Genomic DNA, 27,811 nt, shown 5'->3' with positions numbered 1-27,811 from the left:
CCCTCGGTCTCGAAAACCTGCTTTTGTACAAATATTTAAGTTTGCTTTTTATGACCATAATTATCCGACGCTGAGAATACTGTCGCCATATATTAAAATTGGCCAGTGAATTTATGTGAGGGGAAAACAACTGCAACGTCATATCAGTCCATATATGAGAGTGACATCGGTCGTCATTAAAGAAGGTGTATTTATCGCCACAGCAGTTCGTTATTCGTGCAACAAAGCGAGCACAAATGTGAGCTGTATGTGGATTTAAGATTGAGAATTTGAGTCGACTGCTTTGGGTTTAAACTGCACAAAACGTCCTCTTGGATGTGTTTCAGAGAGCGACACCTTGTGGTCAAACACACGTATAACCAGGAAGTGTAGATCGAATGGGTTTTCAGTGGATTTGCATCTTGAACATTCAGACATTCAGACGTTCTCATCATTGAGTCTTGAAAAACAAACAATAGGCCTATAACTTAAAATAATGGATAAGGCAGCACATTGTCAACACATTGTGTGAACGTGTGACCTCATGATTACAGATAACATCTTAAAAGGGCACTGATTTAAATTGAATTGATTTATTTTATATACATTCAATTGACATTCATTATAATTGTATACAAAGCACACATATCAATGTCTTTATTTGGCTTCAATTAAGCCAAAGGCAGAGTAATACAAGGTATGCAGGAGCACATCAGAGTAAACATAGAACAATAATTGTACACATGCTCCAGATATGATTGTCATTATTTTACAGACAGGGCTAAATCATTCCCAGACAATAGTCGTTGGTTCACTTGATGGTGAAGTACTTTGAATAAGTCTTGTTGCATATCACCTGGTTGTCCACTCTGACCACATTCCTCAAGGTTTGCCAGAACCAGGGCTCTGCAGCAGCTGTTCTTGGCCACTCCAAGACACTTTTCTCACACATCCTCCTCCTCAGGCGAAGGAAGTGAGAATGCTGCAGGACGGGTTGCAGCATCAGCAGCATGATCACATCCACGTTTTCATCAAGCAGTCTTTGGTGGGCCATACACATCGCCAGCTTGAAAACCCCGGTCCTCACGAAGGCCTCGGTCAAGACGAACAGGGTCTTGCGACTGTACCTTATGCTGTGAGCGAGGTTCTCCACCAGTGGGGCTCCAGGGGGCCAATCCCTCTCTTCCAGACACAGAGGAAGACGCTTATCCCCTTCCTCCTCTAGTTCCACTCGCAGATTAGTCATCACCCACTCAGAGACATGTGGATCTCTGGTATCGTACGTCACAAAGACATCATAAACACAGTCTGGTAAGTTCAGAGATCGGTATCCCTTCAGCTTAGCTTTCATATATTGAAGAACGTAGGACACATCCCAGTAAAACAAGTGAGCAACTGTTGCCATAAACAGGAAGATAATAATGAAGGAATGTGTGAAAGTGTAGATCAAGAACGCCTGACTGTCATTTACACACTGTTTGATGTCAAAGTAGATCAGAGCGTGAACCTTCTGGTTTGCTTGTGTGTCGCATGTCACCTCGGTGGTCAGTCTAGGGATCTTCACACCGCTGTTTTCAATCCACAAAATGAAATCTAATGAATCACAGGTACACTGGAACGGGTTTTTCTGCAAGAACAAAGTCTGAATCTGAGATTTGGATTGGAAGGTGGATTGATTGATTGTGGTCAGTTTATTGTTGCTGAGGTTAAGAGTCGTGAGGCTTTTTGCACCCTTCAGAAACCAATTGTCCAAGTGGAAAATGTTATTATGACTCAGGTCAAGGAAAGTCAAAGAGATGTTTGAGTTTATACTTGTCACATTCGATAAAGAATTGAAGCTCAGGTCTAAAATTTGAAGTTGATGGAAAAACTTGAGTTTGTCCCATGTAAAATCAGTAAGCGAATTGTGATTTATGCGTAGTGTGATGAGGTTAGGTGGCAAATATTCATACACACTGTCTGGAATCTTTGCAATCGTGTTGCAGGATATATCTAAAATGGTCAAATTAGTAAGATTAGTAAAAAGCATCTCATACGAGCCATCATTTTCCTTCCAAAGAGTCCCAAGACGGTTTTGTGTAAACTGAAGTTCTGTTAAGGATTTGCTGTACATCCTTTTTGTTGTTAATGTGGAAATGGAATTATGACTCATATTCAGCACCCTCAGAGCAGGCAGATTTTGTGTGAAATTTAAATTATGCGTTATACCGTATGCTTTAAAGTAGTGATCATTGTTACTGAGGTCTAGCACTTTTAGTTGCTTTAGTTCGTTGAAGGCGTTGTCATAGGCCAGATCAATTTTATTGAATGACAGGTCTAGGTATGTCAGATTAGGCAGCGTGGAGAACTCGGTTCCATTAGGTGCTGCTGAAAACCCATTACCGGAGAGGTTCAGGCATGCAATATTTTCATAGCCCTGAAATTGTTTTGGAGTAATGAAAAATAGATTGTTTGAGCTGAGATCTAGCACTCGTCCAGAGTCAAAGCACTCCCTTTTTATAAGTCTGTGTGATAGTTCATAATCACAAACTTTCGGATGAGGTTTATTGAGCGGGGAAGCAAAAAGGTCCGACCCCTGATCGTCTCCGTCACTCGGCTGTGGGGTCATTTTCACATGGCTGGGATACAGACGGTTTTCTGCAAGGTATATTAATTTCAGGTTGATAAATTTTTGGAATATGGTGGATTTCGAGTGAATGATGAAGTTAGTCCCCAAGTTGAGTAGAGACAGGTTTGGAAGATTGTACAGAGGGCTGAGTGTTTCCGTTCCAATATTCTGGAACACCAAACCCTCCAAATGTAAAGATGTGAGAGCCACGAGTTTAGAAAAATCTTTTGAGAGATTTAATGTTGTGGGGTATGACCTAAGACCAAAGTTGAAAGAGATATCAATCAATGTTAACGTTGGGAGATGCGTTAGAAATGGTGCCTGCCCAGTAATTGCGTTTATTAGGAAGTTGAACATCAGGAACAATCTTCGAAGCTTTTTCAGCTTCATAAACCAGGAGGGATTCAAGTGGTCCAGTGAGTTTCCTCCCAGGTTTAGCGTTGTGAGCTGTGTTAGATTGTCAAACGCATTAGGATGGATACTAAGAGAATCGTTTTGGCAAGGAACACAAGGATATGGAGCATTTGTACATCTTGGACAGTTCCCTTCTATTTGTAGGACTATTAAATTTGGTAACTGCAAATCATCTTTAGATATTTCCTGGATTCTGTTGGAACCTAGATGTAGCCTGTGTAATGATTTGGGTAATCCTCTGGGAACTTCTGTTAAGTTGTTCCAAGACAAGTTCAGAATCAACAGTGTTGTCATTACTGCAAAACTGCCTTCCATGATCGTAACAGATCTCCCACAAGGGTTCCAGATGTCGCAGTTTCTCTGTAACAATAGATGAGTCAGGTGTGTTAAGCCGGCGAGGCTCCTGTTATCCAACAACATAATATGGTTAATGCTCAGGTCGAGGTATTTCACAGTGTCAGAGAGATTTCCAGGAATTTCTTTCAGACGGTTGTCAATCAGTCTCAGTTCTCGCAGTTTTGTCAGATTTCTGAAAGCATTGGGAGCAATCATCACTGGGTCTTTATTGTTTGCCATGTTGAGTGTGAGTTGAGTCAGATTCAGCAGGTTGGAAAACGAATCAACCGAAATATTCTTGATGGAGTTTTCTGATAAGTCCAGTTTAGTTGCATTCGTGGTTATCCCAAAAGGTACACTTAGCAGACCACGCCCTTTACAGTCAAATAGGACCTCAGCAGTATTGGAGGCTGTGACATCACAAGGGAACTGCGATCTCATCCACGGAGGTTTACATGCAGCAGGCTGGATCTCATAATGGCAACACAGACAGAGCAGCAGCAAGGTCCTCCAAGCGGTGATGGTCTGTAGATCAACAATAGAATTGGTGAATTCCATTATTTCATAAATATGTATATATACAGACACGTGTATCATACAGTAAAATACATTTTGTGTTTTTTTAAACGGATAGGTTTCACAATATCTTAAAACAATAGTAGGAAGATATGATTAGCACACCTATTGGGGTCATTTTTGACAATTCCTTGTCGTTTTGACTACCATGTTGGACTAGATCATGTTTCTTCCACTTAAGAAACATCAGTAAATAGAGATCTGTTTTATCTGCAATATGGGTGAATTACTTCACCCATATTCAACATCCCGCCATCTCAGATCCAACCTCCAGAACCTTCTGTCAGTCCCACATACTCGCCTTAAGGTGACCGAGCTTCTGAGGCAGTAGCACCAAAGCCTTGGAATGCTCTGCCTGCACCCCGAAGGTTTCCTGATTTCACAGCATCATTTAAACACCATCTCGAAACATACCTGTTTACACTGGCATTCGGTTTGACAGATTCTATTTCTTTTTTGTTTATTTCTTTTTCTTTTTTCTTTTATTGTGTTTTTTACTGCACCATCTTCTACTGTGTATTTGACTTTGCTCTTTTAACTGTTGAAATGTTTTGGCCCCTGTTATTGCCAATTTGTTTTACTGTTCTGCACTATGTGACCTTTTGTCTGTGATAAGTGCAATATAAATTAACCTTAGTTATTTCAATGTCCTTATGGACAGATTTAACAAATTGTGAATCTATCCTTAAAGTATTGAACATTACTTTTCACAATAGTACCACTTGTACCCAGCAGGTAGCAGAACCATGCAGGTTAACCCTTGTGTTGCCTTCGGGTCAATTTGACCCGATTCAATGTTTCACCCTCCTGTCGCCTTCGGGTCAATATGACCCGATTCAATGTTTAACCCTCCTGTTACCTTTATATTTACTAACATATTTTACCCTTGAGGTCAATATGACCCCAGCTATAAAAATCTCCAGAAAATTATTAGAATTAATATTGTTTTCCAAGTTTAAGTTTGAGGTACTTTATGTTTGTTTGTTGACTCCCGAAAGAACACCGACATTAAACATTGAATCGGGTCAAATTGACCCGAAGGCGACAGGAGGGTTAAATATTGAATCGGGTCAAAATGACCCGAAGGCAACACAAGGGTTAAATATCACTGCTCTTGGCAGTTTGAATTATTAATTATGTTAACCTGCTTACAGCCAGAGGATGTAACTAAGGAAGTAATTCCTCCCTCCAAAAGCTACATATTTTCATTCTAACATCTGGTTTTCCTTTTATTCTCCATCAGCTTCTGTAGGTATATAAATGGAGAAAAAAAGCGAATTCACAACTCACCAGTCTCGTCTTTGTGCAATGTAACAAATTCCACCCCCAAGTTTTGAAGTCCAAGACTGTTTGATTTGAATATATATATATATATATATATATATATATATATGTATATATAATTATTTTCTGCCTGTGACCAGTCCAGATCTTTACAGTGAGTAAAATATGGATGAATCTTCCATCAAATCAAAATAATCAAAATAACTTTCTGATTATTTGAGACATTTAACAAGCCCGACACATCATGGTATCTTTAGAAACGATAATTTAAAAGAGGGTTCTGGGTCTGAACAATGTTTGGCTGTAAAAGCATGAGTTTGTAATCACAAGTCCACTGACAGACCGCTCCTCACTGTTACTATCTAAAGATGCGAAGGGGCACTGATAGAATAAAGACGATAGGATATATTTTTTTCCCACACAGTTGTGAGTAAACTTTAATGTATTACTGTGGAACATGTCATTATCAAAGCCATTGAACAGTTTTCAATGAGTCAGAGTATACACTCCAACATGATCCAATGTCATAAAGTGAAGTCATTACAGATTACATTACACCTACAATCAAAATGCACGCGCAGGCAATCAGGAAATCCACAACACCCCCAGATAAAGAAAAAGTCTTCGTAAAAACTTTCACTATATACATATACAACAAGCAAATATTACAAATAAAGTTCAGAGAAATGGATCAATACAACTCACCATTGTGCATGCACTGTTCTGATTCCTTATGACAAACTTTAAAAACCCGTAAAAAAGTTTGCAATCCTTAAAAAACTATGCTGAAGTTAAACACAACCAACAATGTGTCTTGTGCTCACAACTCACGGCTCTGTGAAAGAAGTAGCATATGAATTGAAGAAGTTGAATCGGTTCCAGTTCCCTTTTTCATGATATGTTTGTAGTTAATTATTATTCTCTGTGGAGAAGGCAAAGAGGCTCCATTGTGTCATGTGACCCCAAAAAGGTACATTGGTATTTAAAATCATCATTTAAAAAGCACAAAATAAAACATCGACAGAACGTAATAAAAAGAAGTAATGAGAAACATTTGAATTGACAAAATTGGAATGATAGAAAAAAAGTGACCCCCCGGGGAGTGCAGTGACCTGTGGTAGCATGAAGGTTAAAGAGTGGGTTGTTCAGTACATTCAGACCAATCTTCAATTAAAAGAGGAACTAAGTATCACAGTACATTGTTTAGTTTTTTACAGAGTCTCTTTAAATAGATTGTTGTATTGTTTGTGACTTTCAGTTGCTAAAACACTTCTCAGGCTGAACCAGAAGTACAACTGTGCTTGTGGGTTCGTTGGCCACTCCAGCACAGAGCGCTTATACAGTCTCTTCCTTAATCTCAGGTACCTAGAATTGCAAGGCACTCTCTCCAAGAAGATCAGCACAATGACGTCATTTCTTTCATCCATCAGCCGTTGGTGGGCCATGTAAAAAGCTGTCTTGAAGTTGCCACTTTTGATGTACTTGCTTGTGAGAATAAACACTGTCCTCTTGCTGTTGTGGATGCTCTGGGAGAGGTTGTCGATCAGGGGGCATCCAGGCATCCAGTCCCGTTCCTCCAGACAGAGCGTCAGGCGACGCTCTCCGTGTTCCTCCAGATGAGCGCACATTTCCTTCATCACCCAATCGGTCACCGCAGAGTCCTCCTTGTCATATATCACAAAGGCATCATAGGCCGAGCTTTGGGAGTACAGGCGGCTGTAACCTTTGAGCTTTGCCCTGCAGAAGTGGTAGATGTACCACACGTCCCACAGGAAGAGATGGCTGGAGATTGACAATGTGAGGAAGCTGAGGACGAGGGAAGTCATCAGGGTGCAGAGGATGATTGACAGGTAGCTGTGCTGGCAGGCCAGCAGGTCCACTGAGATCACAGGATGACCTCTCTGTGCCCCTGGGCTGGCACATGTAACATCCGTGGCCAGTCTGGGGATGGTCACGTTGGTCCTGTTGAGCCATGTGACAAACCAAGTGGCGTTGCAAGTGCACAGGAATCTGTTTTTGTGCAGAAGCAGCATGTCCATCTTCTCAACGACATCATCTGGAAAGCTGGATTTCTCAATGTACTGTATGTGATTAAAACTAAGATCCAGGTATTTTAAGTTGTAGGCGTCCTTGAGGAAATCTGGTGTGAGTTTTAAGATTTGATTTTTATGTAAAAGGAGCTTCTTCAGAGATTTGGTACAGATTGACAGCATAGGTGGAACAGTAGTCAGACTGTTTCCACTGAGATCTAAGACTTCTAAAGATTGTAGAAGCTGTAGTTTCTCCCAATTTAAGGATTCATCTTTTAGTTTGTTGTTTTTGATGTAGAGCTCAGATAGTTTGTGTGGCAAGCCGCTGAACACCTCCGGTGGAATGAAATTTAGGTTATTAGAAGAGATATCAAGGACAGTCAGGTTGAGTAAGTTCTTGAAATAATTGACGTATCTGGTGTCCCCGTCTCTCCACAACAAATCTAACCGGTTATCTCTGAACTCTAACCTCTCTAGTGATTGACTCTCCAGCTCTGTGTTAGTGGAAGTAGAGATCTTGTTGTGATTCATGAGCAAGATCTTGAGATTTTTCAAATTCCTAGTAAAATTGAGCATGTGCGTCAAGCCCTCTGACTCAAAGTAATGGTTGTTGTAACTTATATCCAAGATAACCAGACTTTTCAGCTCTTGAAACGCAGTGGAGTAGAGCAGATCCAGGCGGTTAGAGGAGAAGTCTAGATATTGTAAGTTAGTCAGATATGTAAATTCAGAGCCGTTCAGACTTTGGCTCATTGCATTACCAGACAGATTGAGGCATCGCAGCTCTCCGAGATTTAAAAATCTCGAATGCAAGAAGAAAATGTTGTTTCTGCTCACGTCTAGGGTTTTGCCGAACTGACTGCAATTCTTGTTGACAAAGGACGAAATTGTTCCAAGTTCTTTATCTTTGTATTTGCAGCTGCGTGCATATTCATCATATCTGAAGTAATGAATCTCTCTCACTTCCTCATTTTGGTAGTAAGCTGCAGCCGACATGGGAGACCAGCGCAAGGCCTCCCCGCCAGAATAACCGACTCCATCTAGGCCGTCAGAGGGGGAAGATATCTTGTTGTCAGACAGACTGATTATTTTAAAGCTTTTTAGTTCCATCAGAATACTTAGGTTTGTCATTTTAATAAAGTTTGTACCTAGATCTAAAACCTCCAAGTTTGTGAGAGGTTTTAAAGGAGCGATGCTCTCTGGATGCAGCTGCTGAAACACAATGCCCTTCAGTCTGAGAACTCGAAGGGACTTGAGGGAGGAGAAACTGGAGCTCAGCTTCAGTGTTTCAGGGTACTTCTGAAGCTCATAGTTAAATGAAAGGTCCAATTCTTCCAGTTTCCCCAGGAATTGTGGGAAGTCCGTGACTCCTATCGCCCTTGCTAAAAAGTTTGCCGAGAGGTCGAGCTCCCTCAGCTCTGTTGTGCTGTTAAACCACTCAGACTGCACACATGTCAGCGAGTTACTGTGCAGACGCAGCGTCTTTAGCTCAGTCAACATCTTAAAAGCCGTCTTGCTGATATTAAGTGGGGAATTATTTGGGCACGGGTCGCATGGGAAAGGAGCGTTGTAGCATCGTGGACAGTTTCCGCTAATATCTAGAATCTCGAGGTGAGTTAGGTTTTTGAAATCCTCATCAGTGACTGCTTTAATGTTGTTGTTGTAGAGGTACAACTCCTTCAGACTTGTGGGTAGTTGATGTGGAATAAAGGATAAGTTATTTGACTTAAGACACAGCAATGTCAAATTGGTGAGCTGTACAAATGCACCGTCCTCTATAGCATAGGAAGCATTACATGGGTTACGGTAATAACAGTTCTGACTGAGGTACAGCATCTGAATATTTGTAATCTCAGAGAGGTTGGCTTTAGAAATGTTGTAAATGTGATTCACTTCCAAACTCAGCAGAATCAGGTTTTGAGGGAGGCCTTTCGGTATCGTGTAGAGCTGATTGCCATCTAGATACAGTGCTCGCAGGTTCCTCAAGCTGGTAAAGGTGTTTTCCTTTATTATCAAACTCTTCGTACACATGCGGTCCTTAGGCCCGATTTTGATGGGCACACAGTTGCACCTCATGTCAATTTCCTTCAGGTTCTCCAGACCGATAAAGGAGGTGGAGTTTAACTGAGGAATATGGTTGATGGTGAGCGTCAGATTGGTTGTGTCTCTTGGGATGCCTGGGGGGATATCTTTGAGGCTTCTCTCTGTGCAGTCAACCGTCACACTGCCGTTTCTGTCCTCGACAACATCACATGGCAGAGTTTTTGGGTAAAAAACGCGAGCTGTTGATATGGAGAGGCCACACCACAGGACCAGCAGTGCCACACACATCTGTACAGAAACACAGGATGGTTCACTGAGAAATACAAGCAGGTGGTAAACGGAAAATACAATAATATAACGAAGAACACACTCAATGCACATATGAAGCATGCTCAAATTAACATGTTAAGTATGGTGATTACTTCATAATACAACTAGCAACTGGTAGGCTACAAGCTGGTGCCTCATTGTCCACCTTTCCATGAAGTTTACAGCCCTTCTGATCTCAGTCAACCCGCCATTTCACAACTTGTAAAGGCAATTACAATAGAATAGAGTACATGAACAAAGACAAATAATACTCACGGGATAGAAGAACATTGTTCACAAGAGATTCAAAAGAGGACCTGCTATGAGTTCTGTTGTAAAAAATGAAGGAAGTTCAACATTGATGATCAGCTCTAAGGTGATGAGATGAAAGTAACAGGTGGCTGGGCTAGCCCATTGTGTGTATAATAAGCGAGCATCACTTCCCTATTTTCACAAATCACGCACATCCAAACCTTCCCTCTTTTACAATATATGTTTGACAACGGTCGACCGAGCCTGTTTGTCACATAAAAGTGCAAACATCCTTTCTATGCAGAGGTTTCCTTTAGAAAGGATGATAGTCTCTAGCTTGTGGTGAAGTATAACAGCACAGCTGGATGAGTTGTGGATTATTCGGTGGCGAAAAGAGCAGTTTAATTTCTGGTTCGCCTGCAGGAGAAAGTGAAACCCAAGCTTGGGTTTAGGTTTAGCAGCTTACGTGGTAAACATGCTATTCTGGCAGCACGCAACATCTTTGTCCTTTACCGTGAGCTATTTTGTGGCTACGGCAGAATACCATTTACTGTCATGCGTGATCTGTCCAGATCGAATATGTGAAGGCCTATGTTGGTCTTTATTTGAGAAACCCAATGCAGGACTAGATAGGCTACTGAAGTTGAACCTCTTTCAGTAAAATGGCATGATTACAAGGTGGCTTTTTAGCATAGCTAGCGGCATATCCTGCTTCACAGAAGGTGAGAGTTTAGCTCATAGCCTCACACAGCTGCTCGCATGGTTATAGAAGCATGATGTGCTACTCATACATAACAGTGTACACACACTCTCTCCCGCTCTGTGAAATGGTCCATCATCATCATTAGGGCATAAAGAATTACCACCACTCAGGCTTGAGAATATGAATAAATCATTTATCAATACACATAGTTATAACAGTAAGCTCGTGTCAAGTCACTTTTCTGTATGAATGATGCCGTTTTTGGAGCAAACTTGTATAATCTAGAAATGGTGTAATGCTTCAGAGATGAACTGAAAACGAGTATTAATGATCATGCATTTGCAACCATTACGTATAAAATATGGTAGCCTACTGTGTGAGAGGCTGGTAATTAATACATTGATTATTATGTTTGTACACAACAGCAGACACAAATTATTTGAGAAGACTTTTTTTACTTTTTAATCTTTTTAATGACGTTGACAAAAATAACAGGAAAGGACTCAGTGCTCATGTGTAAAGTAATCAATAAATTAAGGTGAATCCAGCAAAAAGAGTATTATGCATTACTTGATTGAACATGTCTTGTCCTGTGCAATGATTTGTCTCGAGCTGTATATCTACTTTATGCATTTCTCCAACATCTATATTCTTACAATGTATAAACAAGGTACCAATGAGGTTGTAATAATCTACATGTGTATCCCCTAATATAACCAATAATTAATTGAACATAATCCCTATTATATAATATAGGATAGTTTACTGAAGAGGAGGGTCATATGCTTCTTCATAGAGGCCTTAATGTAATCTATTAAAAACTTTAATGATTCACATCATTTCATTTTTTACTTTCCATAATAAAATATTGTATATACAAGGCAAGTCTTTTTTCACAGCAGTTCACATTGGTTGTTAAACCCATGTCTCTTATGTATGGCTTAAAAATCAATAATTCGGACAACACAGTTTAAGTTTGGAGCAGTGTTTTTAGTGAGTGAGTTAGTGCGTTTATAATAGCAGACGTGGTGGCAGAGTGATGTGTCAATGCATTTACACTTTGGTCACAGGGGGAGCTTCCCGAAGCTGCCTCAGCAGCTTCCAGCAGGCACACGTAGTTCATGACGACCTCGTCCACCTTGGCGACCACCCCACGCCGCTCGCTCTCCGTGCTCAGGCCTTCCACGAGTGACATGCAGGCCTCTGTGAGGCAGCAGAGTGTGTGGAAGCTGTGCGTCAGAGTGAGCAGTAACTCCTCCGGGCTGCTGTACTCCGCGCCCATCCGACTGCAGGCACTGCTCAGTACTTTGGCCTGCATGAATAGCAGCTGGGAGAACGTGTCCATGTCCGACTCGTTGACCTCGCATTTCTCACCTCTGGACGTGTGGCCGAGGCTGGAGCGCAGCACGCCGACCATCTCCAAGGCATCCTTACGTGCAAGTGCGAACCCCGTCTGAAGGCTGTAGGTTTTTCCCTTCATCGAATTCACCCGAGCTAGCCTTGCTTCCAGGCTCATATCATTCACAGCTGAGACCATGTTAGTCTGATCAGCTTTACAAGAAACTGACAGACCATGTGAGGCCATCTTTCTGTCTTCATCATCACAACCAGTGTTTTTATTTCTCCGCAGGAAGCAGTGATTGAAGGGCACGCGGCGCCTCCACGTCGGCCTACGTGCACCCAGCCTGGGAGGAGTTGACTCCGGCAGCAACAGGGAGGCTCCTCTGAGCAGCATTTTACTCGATGAATTGGACGCGACTGCACCTTGGGACAAGCTCTTAGGCAAAGTTTTGGCAGAGAATATCCTCTGCACGTTTGGGGGATCTTGAGACTGGAAATTCTGACCACCACTTTTCCTTGTAAGAGTGGCTCTGGTCTTTTCTAACAGCACTTCTAAGCTCCCGGAGCCTGGCATTATGGTGCTCCAACTCCTCCTGAGCATCAAATCCCTGCGTTGCTTCCTGAGGCTGCTTGTTTTCGGGTCACATGAAGACCCGCTTGAGGGGAAGGCCAGGGCCTGTGGGTCAGGCTCTGGGCTGGCCTTTGTTGGCCCACTGGGCTCTGTGCTACTTCTTAATGATGATGCCGACGTGGTTGTGGTGGTGGTACTGCTGTCATTACAGAGAGCTAACGAAGGCTCTTCCCCAACCTTCTTCAGCTGTGTGCAAGCTACACTAGGGGTAGTAGGAATACAGAGATATGTTAAGCATCTCACACGTTTTAATAATTACACATATACTTTATATCTACTATGTATACAGAGATGATGATTTGCATACTTTTCCTGCATAAACGTGTTAAACATATACATTCCATTCCTAAAGGGGCAAATAGATGGAAAGTGACACTTCTTCACAAGCTCCACAAATAATAGGTGGAATATATTTTAAAGTAGTGGTGCCCAAGATTTTAAAATTTATTTTCGTCTTGTGACCCCTTAGAACAGCAATGTCTACTTGCTACCACCTTGTCATTTTAAAGATGTTTAGAAGTCAAAGGCTGTGTCTACCAGGCACGTGCACAGATAGAGCCCTAGTGGTGCTCAAGCACCAGCCCTTTTGCCCTGGATGAGAAAAGTGCCCTTTTTGCTGGAGACACTTTTTTTAATTCATCAGTATTTAAGAATAAAAGTTACTCTTTCTGTCATCAAGTCCTCCCAAATGTGTTTTAATATCCGACGGGGCATTTATCTGAGAACTTCGCCCCGACATGCTCCGCGGCGCTCACGAGCTCACGTGCCTCCCCCCCCCCCCCCACCGCGCCCCTCCCTCCTCCTCCTCCTCCTCCTCCTCCACTTCCTCCTCCGCGCAGTGCTCCTCCCGCCACCAAACGGCTGCACCTCCTTCTCCTCTGACTCGCAGCATCAGACCAACAGGTCATGACGGTGTTCGTCCCCTGACGTTGTTTTGTGATAAATCAACCACAACATTAGCGCTGCTGAAAACATGACGTCACAACTGGTCCGTCGTTTCCTAAAAAAATAAACAAACAAAAACTCACGAAATCCGTGATTTCAAAGCCTTGCAGCTGTTTACTGACGTTAGTTATGTTTAGAGAATAGAGAGGGAGAGAGAGAGACGAGAGAAGAAAGAGAAGCGAGAGAGAAGAGAGAGAGAGAGAGTGAATTCTTATTCCGTTCTATTTAACAGGGGCTAGTCTAGGATTTGCGTGGCCAGACTGAAAAAAAAATCATAAGGCCTCTGGTATTGTTCAGAGGGATGTCTGTTGATGTCTATCAATATCGCTCATTTTGAAAATGACGTAAGAGGGCAATACTGATCCGTATCAGACCAGCGAGGAGAGCAATACGTGGCTGGCATGACGACCCATTAGCCAATCAGAACGCTTGTAGGCCTACAGTTGTTGCTATATAATAATTCATCTTTATTCATAAAGAAAATGTAAGCAAGCGGTCTGATGCTGCCCAGAGGAAATGCAGGTCGAGGATGTATTGCATCATCAGTGTATTGCTGCTTATGCTTCAACTCTGTCAGAATTCTTTTTGTGGCATTGGGTACCCTTTTTTTTTGGTTTGAGCACCTGCCCCCCAAAATGTCTGTGCACGTGCCTGGTGTCTACTACCGGACACTTGAGCACTTCGAGCACTGACTTTCAGTGCTTAGGGTGCCACACTGACAAAACCAGCAGAATTCAGTGCACTGAAAGTACCCGGATGGCGCACTGCAAACGGGCAAAAAATGCAGTGTAAAACGATGGACACTACTGGGGTGGACCGTAATATCCACATGGGGTTGAGAAAGGGGTAAACAAGGGACAAAAAGAGGGCAAGAAGTGCATTCATTTTGTCAGTTTAAGTTTCGCGGGTATCGCAAGCAGATTTGCGTACGTCACTCCCGGCTTAATTTCGCGGGTGCCGTGAACAGATTTGCGTCCGTCACTTCCGCCAAGTGGTTAACGTAAGTGTTCCATTTGATACAGCACTTATCAGCCACGGAGTGCACTACAGATGTCAGTGCACTGTATTGCAGTGTACTTCGTAAAGTGTCCGGTAGTAGACACAGCCAAAGTATTTTAAAAGATACAATAAAAAAAAAATCAGAAAACAAATACAAATAATTACAAAGAAATGCTAAACTAAAATGGTGAACATGGCAAAAAACACTTATAGCTGAAGTTTGGTCATCTACTTCCAAAACTAAAATGAGTATAATTATTTGTTGAATTTCCCATTACACATCAAATGCTCGGAAAAGAAAAGAAGGAAAAAGGCTGTCACAGGACCGCCTCAGCCCGAACAATCATTGCATTTGGCCCGGATGAAATGATTGTCCCAACTGTCTGTCTGCACACTGACGCACAAGCTGCTAGCTGACAGCTGTGAGTACTAACAATAGGCATGTTGGTTGTTTACATTCATTATGATGTGTTTATGTTAATAATGATCATTTTGGGCGAGTGGCTTTGGAGGGAGTTGTGAAAGGACAGGCTGTCATGTTGCCTTGGCAACTTTCTCACTCGACTCTTGGGGCTATTGTGCTGCTCGCTACTTCCTTTGGAGAAGAGCTGGCACCACTGGGCGGGGTTCTTCAGTCTTTAAAGTCTAGTTTATTCTTGCTAGTCCAAGAATGTTAGCATGCCACCTTTGGCAAGAACATTTACAGGCAAGCACATGTGAGCCTCACAGAGATGCACGTTTGTAGACTCTTCTTTTTCAGTATTAATGGATGGATATAACGGGGTAGATGAGAATGTTTTGTTATCATTAGTGTTAACTAAAATATGCCCCCGCCATTTAATGACTTTAAATCTCCCTTCTGTTCCTGTCATGCACATATGTGTGTGTGTGTGTGTGTCTGTGTCACAGACGCAACTATGAGAGAGGGCCCTCCAGTTTAGTTTTACCTGTGGTTTCCTTGATCTTGGGCATCCGGTGACTGCCATCTCGTGTAATCCCGAACCCAGGCTCAGCACTGGTCGCTGCATGGATCTTCCTCAGCAGGGTGTGGTCCATGGAATGACCAGCCCTCCCCTGGCCTGAAGCTTTCTCCTCAGCCGTTACATAAGTCAGCCCCTCGACTGAGGACTCTGACAGTGCATGCATAGTGTCTGTGGCACAAAGAGGAGAGTCCATGGGAGTGACACAGCTGCTGCTGCCTGTGCTACCACCGGCGTCTATAGAGGAACACTGTGAGCTCTGGAGAGACTGAGCGCCTTCGCTCTGTACCGATGACACGCGCTTGCTCACGTGGTACTCGTACGCCTGCGTGACGTCTTGCTCCGACGGCGGACTCGTAACTCGCTGCTGCTCATTGTCCTGCGAAGTGGCATCTGCCTCCGCGAGGACGGGCCCTTTGGCTGGAGAGTGCAGATGGTCATTTATCTGTTGGCTTCTTTCACTTGTCAATCTGTCTGCGTGGGAACCCCGCGAGTCGCTCAAACATTCCGGAGAGAGATGTTCTGCCACTTTGTTTCCGGGCGCTCTCTGCTGCCATTTTTGATGCCTCTCTTGGAAGTGAGTTCGCCCGAGATCAAGTTGATTCATGTAGTAGGAATCTCTCACGGTGAAAGCGTTATACTTCCCGACGAGATGAGGGGGCTCTTCTCTTGACGAGTCGTGGGAAGTCACGTGAGACCTGTCAGAGGATTCACGGGTATCTCCTTGGATTTTGCCTCCCGCCTCCCTCTGTTTTCCTCTCTGCCCGCTCATACACACTGAGCCGAGGTGCATCTTGGTGAAGTATTCACCGACTGACTTTATTTCCATTGTCTCTGGCTCCATTTCACCGCCATCCGAGTGGAAAATCCGTGAGGAGGCGACGGCAGATGATTTTGCCTCGTCGTCCTGATGCTCCTCGGGGTCGTATCGCATGGCTGCCGCGCCACCGTCGCTCGGTGCAGCGGCCTCCGTCTTTTCCTCGCTCGCGGCACGGGATCCTCCTGTCATGGCGACGTGCATCCTCAGGTGGTTTTCTGAGTGTCTTTGAGCAGTGGCCAGCTCGGAGCTCTCTGTCATCTCAGAGGAGTTTGTCTCGTTGCCAGAATCTGAGGACTCGGGGCTAAAGGCTCGAGATATCTCGACACCTGTGTACCACAGAAAGACAACATGCTTCATTAACAAGTTCAGAAACATCACAGATTAAAAGAGTGATCAGCATGTAGGGGGAAAAGGTGTGAATGATTATTTTCATAGATATGAATAAATTCATTATAAAAATATAAATCAAATCATCATCACATAAAATTACAATCAAATTACGCCATCTTGACATTTTTGCTCGTGACAGTCAAGACAAACGCATGCAATTATATGGATTGCTATTTGAAATGTTTTGTTTAAATGTTACCATATGAGAATAACATAAAATAAAACAAATGCAGTGACAAACAAAACAACAACAAATCATGCCAAAATGAAACACAGCAGTGTGTTTGATCAAATGAATGAAGAAATACTCACACAGATGGAAACATAGAACAAAATGGGCTTTATTGAAAAAACAACAACAAATCAAAAGTGAATGGCTGGAACACGTGTGGTGTTAATGGATGAATGTTACAATAGTGTAAGGAGAACCTGTGCTACTCTCTGACTGCGCAGGACTCTGTTCCTCAGACGCAGCGAGGGCCTCGAGCGCCTGTAAGGTCGACACCACTGCATCGTTTAGAGGCTCCCTGTGGACCTCTGCTCCGAGGTTGGGGACTGAATCAATGAGAGACACCGGGATGTCATTGCAGGCCCCCTGAGCCCGAGACCCGGGCCCCTGCTGCTCCTCCTCGTCAGAGCTGTCCCTGAAGCCGGGAGGCGGAGCAGCGATGGCCAGGTTCAGAGAGTGCAGGAGCACATCATTGTCCTCCTCGTCGTTACCCTCCGGTGGGGGAGGAAGGGAAGTCAAGTCAATGATGTCATCGCTGGACCCAGAGAGCGAGAGTAACATCGGCTTGTCAATGTCACTCATCACCATGTCCTCCTCACAGCTGACGTCATCCTCATCCTCAGCTTCATCGGTTGTCTCCGCGTAGCAGATATCGTGCAGCAGCGGCTCCTCGATGCATTCAGTCGGACCAAAGATTTTGGTGGAGTACCGATAACCGTCCCCGTCGTCTATGGCATCCATCATCTTATAGTCCTCCTCGAGACGCCGATACATGTGGCTGTGATTGTCTCGAATCTCTGGGCTCTCATCCATCAGTCTCTGGTAGCCCATATTTTGGGGGTTTACACTGTCAAAGGGAGGATCTCCGAATATGAAGGAGACCTTTGCACTCCTGGAGGAGTCTTGAGGTTTGGGCCTCGGGACATTGAGGTACGTTTGGGTGCAAGGGATTCTGCAGCACTCGGCCCTCTCTGCCATGTGAATTGAGTGCTGGGCCTGGTGGATCTCAGTTATGTAAACTGGTTGGCCTTCAAATTTCCCGTGCTCAAGGTATTCAGACTCCCGTTCAGAATAATCTTGGCTGCATCTCTGGTTGTTTCGGTCCTCAAATCCTTTATGGGGTATGCTGTATGAACACTCAATCGCCTGGTAGGTCTGCTTCTCTCGTGCTACATGGCCTGCAAAAAAGGATCCGACAGATTTAACAGGTCTATTTAAACACAGGACATTCTGATGACTCGTGTTGCAACCATCTCAGACGTACTTGTTTCTGTGTTTTTGGCCACATTGAAGATGGAGCGCCGAGAGTCCACCAGTAATCTGTAGTAGCCAGCAGTCAAACAGGCCAAATTCATTGCATCAACAGCCTCCATTAAGAGAATGATGGGCTGTGAACCAGGCAGATAAGCAGATGACCATGAACACAAAATAGATGGGATTGCAGGGCTGTAGAATGATGTTATAAAGACTTCTAAACAGACTGTGAGGGTGAAAGAAGAGGGTTCGCTCACCTTTACATCCAGAACATGTAGCTCCACTCTAACCCTGCTCTCATCTTCTGTGTACATCTCAATGCGGTTGACATGACTAAAATCAGCCAGGAGTGCCACCAGGTTGGTTTTGGTGTTAATCACATGGCTGATGCCGTACCTGGGCCCCACCAGCAACGTCACTTCGGTGTGCTTCTCGCCTTGCTGTGAGAGGAAAGGGAGTGTCGGCACACGTACAACTTCTCGACATGCAAATGAACAGAGTGTGACCTTGCATTTGCTTTGGGTCACGCACATAACGTGAGGTTTCACTCACTATTAGCGTGGATTTGAAAACCCGTCCCCCGTACAGCCTCAAATCGCTGAGATACTTCAGATAATGGACCTTTGCCTGCAAGGCAGTCAGCTGGAATGGGGGAGGACACATGACACATAGGATGAAACGCAAGCTGACTTGTTTAAAATGAGGTGTTAAAGGCGGAGTGTAATGTGGAGGAAAAGGTGCAATGTTATATGTTCACGCCACCAAACCACTTGAATACTCCACCAGGTGGGAGTAAAGAGTCTTTTCAGATGTCGTGGAAGAGAAAGATGGGGACACATACAGCGACAGAGAGAAGAGGAGAGAGTCATGGAAGAGGTAACACACTCTACCTTTTTACCCGGCGGCACCAGGGTCTGGTTGGTTTTGAGGATGTGAGTGAGGGCTTTTTTGATGTTCTTCTCTTTCATGCTGGACAGCACCGCTGGAGGCAGGAACAACGCCAGACCCCACTCCTTCCTGCATACCCACGATTCATCACAAATAGAGACGTCCCTTAGTCACGATGACACACAGTCAAGTCATCACTCAGGAATGCATATAGAGTCACTTCCCCCTGAGGTGGTCCATTGATTAACTGACATGTGCAATCATAATCATTGACTCAGTAGGGATGTGTCTTCTGGCATTACACAACACTAGTTAGATCCTTATTGTTTTAAAGTATGAGAGCATTCTGGTATGGACGAAGTAACCAAACAACAAAAGGACTCTATTGTTATATATGCATGGTGCCGTGTGAAAGAAAATCTACTCACTCGATATACTTTAAGGAAACTTTCTGGGACTGCTTGGTATTGATGGTTAGAATATACATTTGCAGGGCAGCCAGATGGAGGGCCGTGTCGTATTTCAGCTCCGAGCCAAATCTCTCCAACACCACATCATTACAGCTCTGGAGGAGTCGGAGAGGGAGAGGACATGAGCAGGTTATACACTTCAACCTAAGACGACAACACTCCTACAGCACTCATGTGTTTGCTGGAGCAGGTCTTACAGACTAAAAGTCTCAATAATATTTGAGGTCTAAGGGCTTTTCAGATTTGCAAACTCGGATTATTTTTCAACTTTCACCATTAACGGCACTGTATGTTTCAGTGTCATCTGAATCCCGTCATATTCACCTGAACATAGAGGTACTCAAATGCTACTGCGTCTCTCCTCAGCAGGTCCACGGGATCCTTTGGGACAAAAGTGATGCGAAAAAAGCACTTCATCTTCTGTGAGCCTGGCCTCTGTGTCACCTAGAAGTCAGAAGATAAGTAGGGTCCTATTAGTCAAATTGTTGCGTCCTCAAACAGGGAGCACTACATTACATTTCATATTAGGCCTAACTAAAATCATGTAGTCCATCAGGAATAATAATTCACTGTGATTCGATCAATAGTTTGACATTTTGTGAAGTGAGCTCATTGCTTTCCTCCCGAGAGTTATATGAGAAGATTTATGCCCCTCCCATATCCCTCAGATATATTAGCTGGAGCCAGGGGACGCTTAAAGACTGGAAAGAGTATGGAACAGCTTGTTAGCCGTGCTCTATCCAAAGGTGAAGAAATCCATCGACCAACACATCTGATTTAACATTTTTAAAACACTCAAAAAAAGTGATTCAGCATTTTTCCCATAAAGTTCAAATATTTAACGTAAAAGCAGTCAAAATGACAAAGACCCTGCAGTTGGTCTTCCTTCACACTGAGGACAACGGGTGGTATGCTCCCTCGGTTTTGTCACGCGTCTCATTGAACTGCCCTCTCTTGTTTAGTGGCACCGAGGAGCGCTGTCTCACCTGAGTTAGCATCTCCTGCTCATGCAGGAGCATGAGTTTGCTGGCAGACCCCTCGGCTCTTTGCTCCAGCATCAGAGAGAAGTGCTCGATACTCTTAATGGATAGCTTTTCTTGCAGGGTCAAGATGACATCCTTTCACAAATTCAAAATCAGAGTTTAATACAAGCGTGCAGATGCAGAAGCCTGTTTGTGTTCAGCACAATGCCAACACCATGAATCATGTTCACAGCTGAACACCTGCAAAAACATTCACTGAACATAACCATCAGAATTTCAACTGCAGTATAAAACAAAAGAAAGAGAATGTAAATTGCTGAACAAGTTCATCCCTGGTGGACAGTTAATTCAGTTCAAAATGCTTTTTGGTTGAATCATGTTTTCTGTGCAGGTAAGGTTCTGAAGGCCGCAGTGAAGGGAGGAGTTTGCACTTCATAATGTGCAGTGCAAGTGTGAATAACATTGAAACTGAATATCACTTCAGATTACGCAACAGAATTTCGTAGTAAAACAAGGTTCCCCCCGACGCCTACCTTAATGGATGTGCTGCTGTCAAATTTAAATGATTTAGTCTGCCCGTTCTCCAGGTACACCTTCAGAACATTTGGCATAAAGAGAAGGGAGTTGTCCTTCACCGTTTCCTGAGGATGAGAATCATTTGATCGATTAATCTCACTTTTTTCAAATGGATAGATGTTGATATATGTTTATGTACTGTCGTTAAAACTGAGGTTAGCAAACATTCGACAACAATCTTTCAGCAGATTGTGATTCAAGTATTACCCCAAGGCAAATGAAACTTGAGAATTTGGAAACACAGCCCTCATCATGTAGCTCTGCCCTCATTGTCCCGATCATGGTTGTGGTCCTGATGCCGTTATATAGCAACAACTCAATGAGAATAACCTGTAAACCTGTAACCCTGAGCCTGTAAAGCCCGTTGAGAAGACACACTGTGATTCTATAGCTCCCGCAAAGCGTTACAGAAATGAAGAGAACATTTTGTTATTTGATGGTTTAGCCTGCTGCTAACTGTAGCCGTCACGGCACTGCAGGAGCTTAACTATGGGATGGAGAGAACATGTAGCTTTCTGCTAAGCATCGGCGTGAGGTGCAGACGCTTTCTCCCTCTCAAATTACAATATGCTGAAAGGTTGTTGTCGAATTATTTTCCCATGATGCCAAAAACAACTTTAAAGTGCATGAGAAGAAAATGCTGTAATTAGAAGATCTTTGTGAGAAAATAATTGCATATTCAAGAACTCTTACTTAGAGGTTGCTAAAACCCTCTTTTCTGTACGACACTCCGTGAGTGTCCCCCTTTTTTTGTCAATCATATACATGCTCTCTATTTCATTCTAGCGATGAAAAGAATGGAGGAGGTGGATTTCTTGCTCATGCATGTCTTTATTTTACCATTAGGGATATCTGATATTTTTACTCTGCATAACATTTTGGAGTTCAAGTCTGCCGCTGTTCAAACCCTGACGTGTACCGAATGAATCAGCGCACAGTGTGACTTACGGGGAGCTGGCCATTGACGATAACCTCTTCGGCGAAGCGGACTTTAACAGGATTCGTCTTTAACTTGGCCTTTTTGGCTGCACTGATGAATGCCGATTTGGGTGACTTTTGGAGGGAAAAAAAGGAAAAGAAAACAGATTTAAAGGACAATCAGGTCTTTTATATAGATGAGTCATGTATTTCTTCAGCTCCACACAATTCAAGGACATGTTCCCTTCCTGAAATATGACAACCTCCCATTTCTCCACTCAGTGCTGATGAAATTAGGGAGGCTGTGTGTAAGGGCACACGAGGGAGGACGCCCTCACTGCCAGGGTGTCATTGAGGCTGCGAAGAAACGTCTGGTAAACGGAAGCAATTAGAGGCTGGATTATAAGAGCTGCTTGGGAATACTACTCCTATGTTTTTCGGCCATTTAAATCCTTTTCTTCAAGTGTATCCATATGTTAAGTTGCTCATCACGATGAGACTTTAATCACTCTGATACTGAACAAAGGGATTTATTTAAATGGGTGAGGTATGGGTGTATTTAGAAATGACATGGAAAGACATGACAGTGTATTGGATCGTAGAAAACATCGTTGCATTGTATAAAACACCAACATGTAATGGTGAACAGTGATTTATCCGAACCACTTCAGAATGTATGTTGTTTTGTACGCTCTTATGATTTGATCTATTTTTAGAAGGATACAAGCATGATTCACATTTCCACTGACTTATTCTGTGATCTGTAAACAAAGGCCGAATATTTGCTGCTGATGCTGTTTGTTCACAACCATCTGGTGCTCCTTGACTCCAGTACATGTTGCTGTGGAAGGAACATCTGAGGTCTTGCGAGGATCTGATGCTACAACATGAGAAGACTTGAAATGACTGCAGCAATGGAACCCTTTGAGTTAGTGGGACTGTAACACTCAGCTAAGGCATTACTGATAATGTGCCATTAAAGCACAAGGCGTGATTAAGGACTTGCTTTCATGGAGTCTACAAAATAATCAGTTCCAAACAAACAAATGGACGATTGGATATATTTCACTCATAGTGGATTGAGGAACTTACTGGGTATGGCTGAACGACGCTCAACACGATGGATTCCTTGCAACTCCTGCCAACACAACAAGAAACAAAGACAAATATGCGGTTAAGGGAAATCTGGAAATATATCGTTTCTTAGTAACAACTAACTTCTAGTTATTGTTTTTCTTTGGACATCATGCTGGGTGGTGGACAAGGAACATTGCGTCCCAGTGATGCTCCTGGCAGCTCTGTAACCCCGTTCAAGGCTACAAGGCCTGATAAGGAGTGGCCACACTCATGGTGTGGAGGTCATACCAAATACTCACAAACAGCCACTCAGCTGTTTTAGTGTTATTTCTTTAATGGGACACCTAAGAAAAAGAAACATCAACACCAACATACAGCTAAGTCATGGTGAATGAAACCAGGTGCTACGATACTGTATCATAACTGTCCTGCTGAACTATTTGGGTTTGGCTAATTCATATAAAACAAGTTTATTCTGAGTAGGAAGTTGAGGAAGTATTTGTGTTATGTTTATCAGTGTAAAAAAACATAAAATATACTTTTTACACTGTTTTAAGAGAATATATTAAGAACACTTCAACAACGTTCTTTAGTGGGCACTATTCACTTATCAATAACAGGTTCCACAGCAGGCAAACGACATCTCACCTTCGTGTGTTGTCATACCTGACAAGGTCAATGACCTTCTCCCTGGGTGCTGAACTGACGGGCTCATCATTAATCATCATGATCTCGTCTCCTGGGATCAGCCTGCCTTCCGACGGACCCCCTGTCAACACGAACCCAACAAGAGTTAAGTGGTACAAGCTGGGCGCAGTCATGCCATCTGTCTGGATTATCTTGGTTTCCTGGCTCAAGTCTGCAAAGAATAGTTACTCATTGATATTTGTTCAAATCAATGAATCCTTTAGGTAAATTGCAGCCAGAGCGGGATGTCCTCTGTCCTTTCCTGACTGCTTTTAGGAGGATTTCATCGGGGGGAATGTGTTGATAATGGCAATGGATCGGATGAGTCACTGTTGTATTAGAGCTCACTGTACAGCTGAGGTGCTTTACCTGGTGTGACTGAGCGTACCACCACGGGTTTCTCACTGCCAGCCACAAATCCAAAGCCAAGCACTGGGTCCCGTCTCATCTCCACCTTCCGGGGCGCTGGTGGCACAAACCTGTCCCCGTCCAGACGGACCTCATCCAGAGAGCTGCTGTGGGAGACGTGGCTGTGGGGAGAAGACAAAGCACGTTTCCCTCCATCACTGCTGGTGGTTTTTATGACATTTTAAAAGCAAATGTGTGTAATGCAGTGTTGTGTTGCAACTGTTTGGGTATCAAAGAAACAGAAATGTCAAATTTGTATGACACTTTCAGAAACTTAAATATTGTAAGAATTTAAAAATGGCATTGGTGATGTTGCTTTGAAAATGAATTAGGTCTTTCCACCATGAGCAATACATTTTATTTAAAAAGTCACCATGTTTGGGACATCATGAGTATTCATCATCTACACATGCAATACTTTTAAATTCAATTAAAAGAAAACTATTTTGATAATTGACTGGTTGTTTAAGTCAAATGTTAACTGTGGAACAGAAAATGGTTGTTTTCCTTGTTTACCTAAAACCCGAACATTTTTGTAAAGCACACAGTGGAGCCTGATCACCATCGCCCACATGTTCTATTTTTGCAGCATTGCACACGGTCCTAATTTCAAAACAATATCTTGAGTCTTGTTGCAATTTTCTGTCGTATTCATACTGCGTTACAGAAAAGGCTTTTGCTTTGCCCCACTAATAAAGCAGGACAGTTATGCTGTGGAGATCTCCTGCCTTCCAGAGTTTGAGAGTTGCTATCTGGATGACGTTAAGACTTCCTTCTATGCTGCATGTGTTCTACCTTATTTAACCATTTCAGATAACCTAATGAAGGCATTTTTCCTCTGTCGTTCCAACACATTATTCTTGACCTCATTAGACGATGCAGACGCTGCGTGTGCTTCACATATTCTGTGATCAGTTTTCCTCTTTCTCTGGCTGCAAAGGCAGTAGCTGCTCCGTATGGTGCCAACAATGTTGGTTAATTAAAGCCGTGGGCAGACAGTGTGTAATTCACAGTTATTCTTGACACATGTACTATTCACTACTAAATACTAACAATACATCTTCTGTGGCACAAAGACACAGAGAGATCTGATCGCAATCCCGATACTAAAAAACAAATATAACGTTTTCCACAAGATGTTCAAAGCTAAGTGATTGTCAACTGATATTTTGGAGGAGGATTCAACAATTATCTCCCGGAGATATAAACCACACAAAAAGATTTTAAAATAAATCACCAACAACCAAATGCAGCTGCTGGATGGATAACGACCAATGACAAGCTTTTCTTTTGGTCGTATCAGTCCTGAACTAGAAGTGAACCGGATCTCTGTGAGGTTCTCACAGTCTCATTTTACAGCAGACTAAGACAAATATAGATAGATCAATATTACCAACAGTCTGTCAACATTTACTTTACTTGCCAATTCTAGTAAACGGGGCCTTTATTGTTTGGAGTGTGGTCTACAGTAAATAGCTAGTGGGAACAGGCTTGGAATTATGCACCTACATTTTACTCTACACTTTATGTCAAACTGTTCAAAGAGGCTCTAAATTAATCAAATAATGTCCAGAAAACAATAAGCCACGTTCTGTTCAAGCTGAACAAAAGCCTGAAGTATAAGATATAAAAAGAGCTACAGACGGTAATACAGCAGCTGGCCATTACTGAAGATACATCTTGATGTTTGGCATTGTCTTAAATTTGAAGAGCTGTTACTGTACAACATAATGAAGGTTTCTCATAATGAACACATTTGACATAAATCTGACTGCGTCCCGTTACGAGACGTTTTTCATCTCTCTTCCCATTTCTTTGTTTTGCATCTTATGCTTTTGTCAAGTGAAAAGACGGAAGAAAGAGTGGACTTTAAAAAAAACTTATACTTAAACTAAAGCTATGTAATACAAACATGTTCATGAAAGCATGTCTGTTTTTACAGTAACAAAGGTGTCTGTGTGAATCCCACTGATACACAGATAATGGCAATCTTACAATCCGTCATCACATCAACACATCACAACATGTTTACTCATTCTCACACCAACACATGTGCATTTTGATTTACAATATAAATGTGCCTCACTCAAAATTAGATGTGAGAAAATATTAGAAAGCCTCCTGGAAGTATTGACAAAACACAGAAGGAACTATCAGGTTTTGAAAGAGAGGCATACTAGTAACATGGAGTACAAAGAGTTACATTAAAAGTTATCAAATCCACACAGAAGCCTGTAATTTCACGGCGGTGTGGTAAGTAGTGTGAGCAGGACCACTGAAAGCAGAATGTGCAAAGCCTGCAATAACAAGACTAAAAAGGTGGAGCTAATTGAAAATAATGAGCTGACTGGATTGTCCCCGAGGTCATCGGCTGCCCTTAAAAAAAAGTATACTGTTGCATGTAGTATACATATAATTGGGACATACCATTTTGTTATAATAAAGCACCATGAAATGTAGCCCTCTTGGTCATATATCCATCACAGCCTGTCAACGAGCTGTGCTGGCCACACATCTTTATCAATGTATTTATAAGGGTGTATAACTGTATGGAAGTCTGGCTGTACGCATATTCATTAATGTCTGTTTCAATGGCATGTCTGTAGTGTCCTTTCTCTGCGTCTGAGTCAATGTGACGTATCTTCCTCTGCACAGAGCATTGTAGGTGAGAACACCCAGAGAAGCGTGCTGCCTTGCTGACCGCAAAATACACCGGATGCAGTAAAAACTCCTATTTTTGACATATACATATAGCATACTTTTCATTGAGACAAACCCGATATTCTTTCTGACTTCCTAATAGTATGGACATAGCCTATGGGTATTGGAACGCACCCCAGTCATCCTGGACACGTGTTTGTGTCAAATAAGTCAAAATAGCATTATTTTTATTTGGCGGCTTCATTAACAAATGAAGATACAAATTATATTTAGTCCTGAAATGGTATTTATGACATGAAAGTGTCAGGTTATGTGTTGTCTTGTGCCAACCCTGTATCACAAAAATTACGTTCCCCCAGACCTAAAATGCAATTTGCAGTTACGTTTGACTGAAACGTATTTCTCTCCAAATTACGTTTGACTGAAACGTATTTCTCTCCAGATTACGTTTGCATTTGACGTATTATAATTACAAATACTCTGATCAACGTATCTTTGCCGTTTGTTAGGCCTATCTCTCTTTTCTACAATGCTGTTATGAATTGTAAAAAGCGTCCTCTAGTCTTATTTATTATTATTTTATCTGTTGTTTCGCCTGCGTATTATGACAGCAATAAGCGTTGTAAAGGATCATATGAATTGGCATGAAGACTTACTGCTGGTGACTTTCCTTTATGTTCTTTTTTTAGGTGACAATACATTAATTAAAACTCGTACACTATCACCACCTTAACAGAGTTAGTCCCACACGGGTCAAATCAACTATTAAACTTGTTATAAAATGCGCATCTGTCCGTAATCTATACCATAAAGTTCGCATTTTAACCTAAAAAAAAGTGCGCTTCCTTTTAACCTTTCAAAATAAAAGTCCGATTTATCTGTTAAGCGGAAGTAGTATAAAACGTCTATATTTATTCAAACAATACAATATAAAAGGCATACATACATCAAAATCAATAAGGAAAATGCTAAACAGTCAAACAACTCAAAACAATAAACCCTTCATGGCGTTATTTACAG

The 27,811-nt window shown here is 42.6% G+C and overlaps 3 protein-coding genes across 7 annotated transcripts in view; all 3 read right to left on the bottom strand.

Moving 5' to 3' along the window:
• Nucleotides 1-556: 556 nt before the first annotated feature.
• On the bottom strand, nt 557-6,365 carry LOC130207498 (toll-like receptor 8). The gene is made up of 2 exons (XM_056436144.1): nt 5,903-6,365; nt 557-3,862 (listed from the first exon to the last, which is right to left on the bottom strand). The coding sequence occupies exons 1-2, from the start codon at nt 5,903-5,905 to the stop codon at nt 791-793; spliced, it is 3,075 nt and encodes a 1,024-aa protein (XP_056292119.1). The 5' UTR covers nt 5,906-6,365; the 3' UTR covers nt 557-790.
• A 12-nt stretch (nt 6,366-6,377) lies between these two features.
• On the bottom strand, nt 6,378-9,870 carry tlr7 (toll-like receptor 7). Its single transcript, XM_056436133.1, has 2 exons — nt 9,856-9,870; nt 6,378-9,558 (listed from the first exon to the last, which is right to left on the bottom strand). Exons 1-2 carry the CDS (start codon nt 9,868-9,870, stop codon nt 6,409-6,411), a joined length of 3,165 nt encoding a protein of 1,054 aa, XP_056292108.1. The 3' UTR covers nt 6,378-6,408.
• Nucleotides 9,871-10,989: 1,119 nt separating this feature from the next.
• frmpd4 (FERM and PDZ domain containing 4) overlaps nt 10,990-27,811 on the bottom strand; it is a 32,032-nt gene continuing 15,210 nt past the window's right edge. For 3 of the 5 annotated variants that reach the window (XM_056438212.1, XM_056438238.1, XM_056438231.1), the window contains exons 3-17: nt 24,092-24,252; nt 23,684-23,804; nt 23,051-23,096; nt 21,989-22,093; nt 20,998-21,105; nt 20,468-20,599; nt 19,806-19,925; nt 19,440-19,576; nt 19,014-19,140; nt 18,676-18,765; nt 18,381-18,563; nt 18,134-18,257; nt 17,070-18,047; nt 15,398-16,576; nt 10,990-12,703 (exon numbers count right to left, since the gene is read on the bottom strand). In XM_056438212.1, coding sequence (XP_056294187.1) covers nt 11,505-12,703; nt 15,398-16,576; nt 17,070-18,047; nt 18,134-18,257; nt 18,381-18,563; nt 18,676-18,765; nt 19,014-19,140; nt 19,440-19,576; nt 19,806-19,925; nt 20,468-20,599; nt 20,998-21,105; nt 21,989-22,093; nt 23,051-23,096; nt 23,684-23,804; nt 24,092-24,252 — 4,810 coding nt within the window. In that variant the 3' untranslated portion in view covers nt 10,990-11,504. The remainder of the gene's footprint in view (nt 12,704-15,397; nt 16,577-17,069; nt 18,048-18,133; nt 18,258-18,380; nt 18,564-18,675; nt 18,766-19,013; nt 19,141-19,439; nt 19,577-19,805; nt 19,926-20,467; nt 20,600-20,997; nt 21,106-21,988; nt 22,094-23,050; nt 23,097-23,683; nt 23,805-24,091; nt 24,253-27,811) is intronic. The other 2 variants (XM_056438223.1, XM_056438249.1) reach the window with 1 other exon arrangement.

This window comes from Pseudoliparis swirei, chromosome 2 (assembly GCF_029220125.1).
Source record: "Pseudoliparis swirei isolate HS2019 ecotype Mariana Trench chromosome 2, NWPU_hadal_v1, whole genome shotgun sequence".
NCBI classification, from domain to species: Eukaryota; Metazoa; Chordata; class Actinopteri; order Perciformes; family Liparidae; genus Pseudoliparis; species Pseudoliparis swirei.
The sequence above is the reverse complement of the archived record's forward strand: the minus strand, read 5'-3'. Positions and strand labels throughout refer to the sequence as shown.